The 7026-nt window shown below is 44.3% G+C and overlaps 1 protein-coding gene across 1 annotated transcript; it reads right to left on the bottom strand.

Moving 5' to 3' along the window:
* Positions 1–3109: 3109 nt before the first annotated feature.
* pnx (posterior neuron-specific homeobox) lies at positions 3110–3804 on the bottom strand. Its single transcript, XM_070988239.1, has 2 exons — positions 3690–3804; positions 3110–3573 (listed from the first exon to the last, which is right to left on the bottom strand). Exons 1-2 carry the CDS (start codon positions 3802–3804, stop codon positions 3110–3112), a joined length of 579 nt encoding a protein of 192 aa, XP_070844340.1.
* Between the last annotated feature and the right edge of the window lie 3222 nt (positions 3805–7026).

Below are 7026 nucleotides of genomic sequence, written 5' to 3'. Positions count from 1 at the left end.
CCTAACAGCCAGCTGTCACTCAAAGCGACCATACCCTTAATTATGCTTAACTTTAAGCCTTAATATAATTTAAACTAGTGAATATATAAAAACTCACCTGTGAACCTGAATGCTTTCTACAAGTTTGAAGTATTTGTACTTTACTTTTCAGTAAAGCAGTCCTACTTCAGTAACCTGCATTTTATACTTTTACTTAAGAAACATTTTAATCCAGGACATGCATCAGAGTATTTTTACTGTGTGATGTCAGTACTTTTACTTCAGTAAACAATCTGAATACGTCCTCCTCCACTGGTAGCGCCTCTGTGAAGCTGTGCTCAGGAACGCTTTGAGCTAAATGCTAACACTAGCATGCTAACACGCACACAGCGACACTGTTAACATGCTAATGTTGACGAGGTATAATGTTTACATTTCAGTTTAGCAATTAGCAATTGGACATATTAAAAAGTTAATATTTATCTTCCAAACATTGGCGTGTTAGCATTACCATTGTGAGCATGTTAGCATGCTGGTGTTAGCCTTTAGCTCAGAGCTCCTGTGCAGCCTCACAGCGCTGCTTGCACGGCTGAGACTCTTAGTTTAGCTCGAAAGTCAAGAAGCAGACTGTGGTTTTAGAGATGTTCAGCAGCAGAAAGTGATCACTGATGACTCATGTCCACGAGGACAGCTGTGTCCTCTGGGTCAAAACCTGCTCGGACAAGAAGCCTTTGCTAAATGTCACTTGTCAATAATGAGTGTTATCACGCAGACTCTGTGGAAAACATTTCCTCTGTTTCCATCAGATGCTGACTTCTCTGCTCAGGCTCATGTTTTGGGAAACAATAACCTCGTCTCTCTGCCATGTTGTCGGCCCGTCTGCTTTGTTTTCTCGGGCCTCCATCTGTTTCCAATACCTCATTGATGGAGGTGGTTTCAGATCTGTTTTGCTCTAACAGGCCTGCCAGGAAAAAACAGCTGGCGATAATGTGATGTTTCATCTTTCATCATCAAGATTTATTCATTGAGAAAAGAAATCTCAGCTTTTATCACCTGGAGAAAGGTTGATACTAAATCAGTTCTTGCTCCTGATGTTTGTGCTTCTTTGCTTTTCCCATAGATCCTTTTGTTGGACCTGGTTTAATTACGTCTACATTAAACCTAAACACTTCTCTAGTTTGTCTCATTCCCTGTAGTGGATGGACATTTTAGAGAGTTCAGAGCCCCCTGACATCCGAGGATAAGAGTATGTGCTAAATTATATACAGATGTGCTCAGAAGCGTGTGTGTGTGTGTGTGTGTGTGTGTGTGTGTGTGTGTGTGTGTGTGTGTGTGTGTGGGAGAGAGACAAAGACTTTGAGAGAAAAGATTAAAGCAGATATTTGTTCTTTTATGTGTCTCTTTAAAATACTTTCAGTACAAAATGAGTTTAAGTTGTCCAAAAATGTCCACTTCAGACCATCTGTCCATGTCTGTCTCTCTCTCTCTCTCTCACTCACACACACACACACACACGCGCACACACACACACACACACACACACACACACACACACACACACACACACACACACACACACACACACACACACACACACACACACACACACACACCCCTCTAACCTCAGCCTGCAGAGGGTTCAGTGGGTTTCATGTTTTGCTTCACACTACATCTGTTTCTTTATGTAATGAGTTGGTCTTGGTCCTCTGACCTTCCCTCTAGCGCCACCAGCAGGTCAAAGTTTTGACATCTACCTGATAGATTGGCACAAAATATGTACAGACAGTCGTGGTTCCCAGAGGATGAATCCTGCTGTCTTTCGTGCTTTTTAGTAAAATATCTCATCAGTTATTGGACGGATCCATGGATGGACCCAGGCTCCGGCCCACAGGGGCGCCGGCCTCAGCTGAAATCTGGCCCCTGAAGTGCTTCTGTTCACTTCGCTGAATTTGGAAAGACCTTGTCCTGTTCGATCGAACGTGTCGTCTACCTTGAAACTGCTGCTCTGCTCCTGCACCAGAGGCCCTGAAGGATCCTGAATATGTGTTGGACATTTGACTGCAGACACAAACAGAGAAGAATAGAGACACAGCATTAAATGGGTAAACTCAGGGTAAGTTATCGCTCAACACTTTGACTAATCTCTGCATTTCCATGCTGCTGCTGAACTCCTGGCTGTCTGACATTATGTTAATCACTATTTGGCAAGCTAATGTTAGCCCAAACAGCACCGGGCTGGGCTGAGCCTTCGTGTAGCCTCACAGAGCTGCTTATTGCTTATCAAACTTATTTATGAGCCTCTGTCTTCATTTCATATTTTCTCAGTGTGAGCCTCTGGAAGCAGCTGCCTTTGGCCATAAAATGGAGACGATCACATTTTCCGCTCTTTACCTGTAAGTAATAAAAAGGATCAGACTGACAATACTCCTGCATGTGTGTGGCTACATGTTCTCATAACAGCAAAATGCTGCTCATAGTGTCATAAATGCTAAATATAGATCATTCTTGGTTCAAGAACTAGCTAATTGGATCAATAAAGTGCTCTCTGTGTAAAGTGCTCAGCAGGAAAGGACCCTCAGTCCGGCTCCGTTTGCCCCTTCAGACCATTAAATGTACCTGTTTTCATTATGAGTAAGAATTGCAGCTAAAAACATGGACCAAGGCCAAATTACAAATTACATCCTACTGTAACATCATGGTGTCCTCCAAACCATTAGAGCTCACAATGAGGCAACAAATCACAGCCTGGGAATATATAAAGAGAAATGTCTTTGATCCATCAGTGTGTTTCTGAGCTTTGCCCACATGTTTGTGTGCTCAAGCAACTTATTTTGATTTTAACACTTTCCTTTCAGGCACTGGGACAAGAAGACTTCCTGTCGCCTCGTGGCAGGTGGAGGAAGTCAGTATATTTGAAGAAATGACAAACAAACAGATCAGATTCAATAAAAAATGTTTATCAAAATAAGTTATAGCATAATTACATTAGAACATATTTCTGACTCAGTCCTGTCTGGCACTTCAGCAGCAGCTCTCCTGAACAGCGCCACACTGTGCAGGAGCTCTTGGTGGAGATGCTGGTGGGCTGCATGTTGGTCCATCATGCGCTCAGTCTCTGCAGGTTTGCGCATCATGTGTAATAATGATGGTAGGGCAGCAGCGGCAGTGGCGCAAACAGCTGCAGCGGAGCGCGCTGCGCGCAGTGAAGGGGACTGAAGGTCAGAGATGAGCAGAGGGTGGGATGTGAGGGGAAGGATGGTGTGAAGCCGTGGTCCTCCTCTGCTTCCGGCCCCTGCAGCCGCTCCTTCTTCCACTTGGTGCGTCTGTTCTGGAACCAGATCTTCACCTGAGTCTCGGAGAGGCGCAGGGCGGAGGCGATGGTGTGCCGCTCCAGCACCGACAGGTAGTGGCACCTCTGGAAGCTGTGCTCCAGGATCTGCAGCTGCTCCAGGGTGAAAGCGGTGCGGATGCGTCGGCTTTTTGCTTTCGACCTGTGAAGCTTCCCCGGACACGGAGCCTCCTCCTCCGGCCTGCAGCCTCCACCTGCCGGAGGCTGCTGCTGCTCTCTGGTTCCATCTCTGGGAAGAGAGGCTCCTTCAAAGGAAAATCACCAATAAATCAATTTAAGAATGCATGAAAAAATAAGGCAGCAGCTGGATTCAGCTTCTCTCTCCAGGTCTGGACTGTTTCTCCCTCCGTTTGACTCTCACCTGTTGGCTCCTCGGCGCAGTTTACTCTTCTTGTAAACTTTGTGGGATCCAAAATATCCTCCACGGAAAACGGAGTCCTGTGGATCAGCGGTAGTTTGGCTGCAGGTGGCTGCATTTCAGCTCTGTGGGCCGTTCAGGGCGCAGGCAGCAGTGGCTCAGCCTGCTCTCCTGTGGGGTTTATATCTGCAGCCTCAGCACAGGCCGCCGGGGCGCTTCATTTACATGTCATTGGAAAATTTGGCCAAATGCGCCGTGCGGGAACAATCGCAGCCTCAGTCTCTCCCGTGCGGACGCGCAGACACGCTCCGGCCCCGTGGGACCCCCGTGTGGGCACTTCAAAATGTAAATGTCCGCTCTCAGTTGGGGGGACACTGGGCCGGTTATTTATTGCCGGGCATCTGGTTAAAATGTGCCTCCTTTCTTTCCCTCCGTGTTCCTCTTTGTGGTCTGGCTTGTCATTATTTGCAGATGTGAGATTTTACGCCGGTCGGACACGTGAACGCCGGTTGTGATGCTAATTGATGGACTCATCAAAGGGAAAGTTTGCGCTTTTTGTCGCTTGTGTCGCAGTTTCCATAGCGCCACTTGTCCTGTGGAGTGCAGCGTCTCCACAAAGGTTTAAGCCCACCGACCACTTTATGAGCGCTGCTGATGGCTGCAGCCACTTCCTGCAGGTTAGAGGTGACAGATGAAGAAAATCAGACAGTCCAACGTTTCTGTCACTGTTATCAAGCTTATTGTTTATGTACACAGTGTTTAATCAATTAGTTCACTGTCAGTTGAAATAATATTAAGTAATCTGATGATTAATTCTAAACAAAAGTGACAAATAGTCTCTGGATTTCCTTCTATTTCCTGTTTTTAAAAAATGGCTCATGGATTTCAGACTGTATCAAGACTTGAACATTTCTTATTTGTTATCGATCAATCAGAAATTGAATTGACAGATAAACTGATACTGAAAACAATGAACGTCAAATGTCTGATCGGACGCTCAGTCAGCACAAACTCCTGCAGCCAGACTTTCCTCCAGCTCACAGAACTTTATTTAAAACAGCAGATTTCAATGCTGTCAGAGATGACAAATAGCCTGAATTTGGGGGAAATGCGTATAAAAAGATGCAGAAGACATGAGGAGTAACGCAGCCATAAATACAGTCCGTGGTTTGAATATTTCAAACATCATGTGGCTTCAATGAAGAGCTGGAACAAGCAGAATATAAATGATACCGTCAGACTGAGTGGAGGGAGATCATTTTTCAGCCTTAAATACTTAAAGGAAAAGAAGCTTGCAGTAGGCGTTAATGCCACAAAACCAGTATCACACGATAAAGTAAGAGATTAATTAAGTATTTCACGTCAATCCACAGAGGAGATAAGACAAGTACCCACAGTCTCCTTTCTACAGCGGCAGAAGAAGAGTTCAGATCCTTTATTTAAATAAAAGAACCTCAACATTCATGTAAAAAATCCTCAATTACAAGTCAATCCATGCAGTAAAAGTATCAGCAGTAAAAGTACTGTCTGTGCAGTAAAACGTCTCCTGTCCTGATCTCTGATTCTCTGTTTGTTCATACTGAAGCACAGTTCTGATTCTTCTGACATTTATAATGAACATGTGAAACTTTTCTCGTTACTTTTTGTGAAATTACACAATTTAATGTCTTTGATCCTCAAACTGTTTTTTGAATGAATGTGAGACACGAAATCTTTCGAGTGGAGCAGAAAGCGCATTATTTCCTTCTCAAAAGTAGTTGAGTAGAAGCTTGAAGTAGCAAAACATGGAGATACTTGAGTGAAGAACAAGTGTGCTTAAGTACAGTACTTGAGTAAATGTACTTAGTTACTTTCCATCGTGCCTCTTTGCTTGTGTTTAATTGGCTGCAGCTGCCCTCCACAGTTTTATCTCCCTTCAGTTGCTTCATTAACTTCACAATTCAGGTAACAGTCCCATCTTTAAAGCCACATTATGGCTTATAGTGTCCTAATACCCACAGCGGTCGTTCCTCATAACGTGAAGGAGGGTCCGCAGGGGTTCGGAGTCGGGGGGTAAACGATGGTGGTAATTCATGAAGTTGGCAGCTGCCAGCGCGCTCTCAGCCACAGACACCTACAGAGCCAGCGGCATTGAAAGGACCAGAGAGGCCGGCTCATCAGGACAATTAGCAGATGTCACCAGTAGGCTTGACCCTCTCTGACCCTGGGCTTTGTTCTGCAGGACAAGGGGACATGGACAGACTCGGGGGGGGGGGGAGTAAATAACTGTCAGTTAGATGTCCGAAAAGAAAAGAATAAAGAAGCGTAAAGAGGTAAAACTCCAGCAAAGTACGACTATCAAAGATCTGCTGAAGTACACCACCTGAGTAATTGTACTTCATTTCTTAAAACTGCTGAATATGAAGTACTTCCTGAGTGCAGCACATGTACTTTCTAAAAACTCACATACTCTGATATTCAGATGTCCTTAATGTACACCAGAATAATATGTCTGCCTCTAATGTAACTCAGTAATTCTAAACATTACAAAAAGGAGTTTTTAAAACCGTTAACAAGTGACATCGATCACATCAATAACCAGTTCAAGACTCACATCCCAACTGGAAAAACCTTTAAAATTAAAAAAAAAACAACAACATGGAGTGAATTTTTGTAAATATGAAGAAGAAGCTTCATGATGATGTCGCTCCTTCATGTGTTCATAACTTCACAGAAGCGTCACAGATGTGTCTCCTCTGCAGGAGGAAAGAGGAGGAGAAAGCAGGATCATCACAGGCCTGAGGAGGCCTGAAGGCCTTTACAGCGGCGCCCTCGGAGCATTCCCCGGCTCTTTGCGACGCGTCGGCCGGCACACTTGTCTTTGTGCTGGACGATCTTTACTGGTGCTGGAACAGCCCCGCAAACGTTTAACTGCAGTTTGACTTTCAGAGCGTACGAGGGGTGGTCTCGCGTCCTCACAAAGCTTTCTATGCCGCTCTCTGCTCTGTAAACACTGAATGGAAGTGTTAAAACGTAAAGAGGACATTTGCATGTCCAAACACCTGATCAGCTGCTCCATATAAACGTCACTAAGTACATTTACTCATTACTGCACTGAAGCACGAATTCAAAGTATCAGGAACTTTACATTTCATGACACTTTATACTTCGACTGCTCTTCTTTTCTGGAGATCTTTTATTGCATTTGTCTGACAGTTTTAATTATTTCACACATTTAAGGTCTTTAATACAAAACATATGAAGAACCTTCAGAATATGATGGACTGTGAGAATTAAACTACCAAACAGTGCATATCTCTAAATCACTGAAGGAAATCATCAGCAGAGCTGAAGATGAGCT

Source organism: Chaetodon trifascialis, chromosome 20 (assembly GCF_039877785.1).
Source record: "Chaetodon trifascialis isolate fChaTrf1 chromosome 20, fChaTrf1.hap1, whole genome shotgun sequence".
In the NCBI taxonomy this organism is placed as follows: Eukaryota; Metazoa; Chordata; class Actinopteri; order Chaetodontiformes; family Chaetodontidae; genus Chaetodon; species Chaetodon trifascialis.
Note: the sequence above shows the minus strand (reverse complement) of the source record. Positions and strands in the feature narration are given on the sequence as shown.

Coding starts and splice junctions, on each gene's coding strand:
- pnx (XM_070988239.1), bottom strand. CDS start 3,804: ATGCAGCCACCTGCAGCCAAACTACCGCTGATCCACAGGACTCCGTTT. Junction 3,574..3,689: donor CTGCGCCGAGGAGCCAACAG/GTGAGAGTCAAA, acceptor TTTCCTTTGAAG/GAGCCTCTCTTCCCAGAGAT.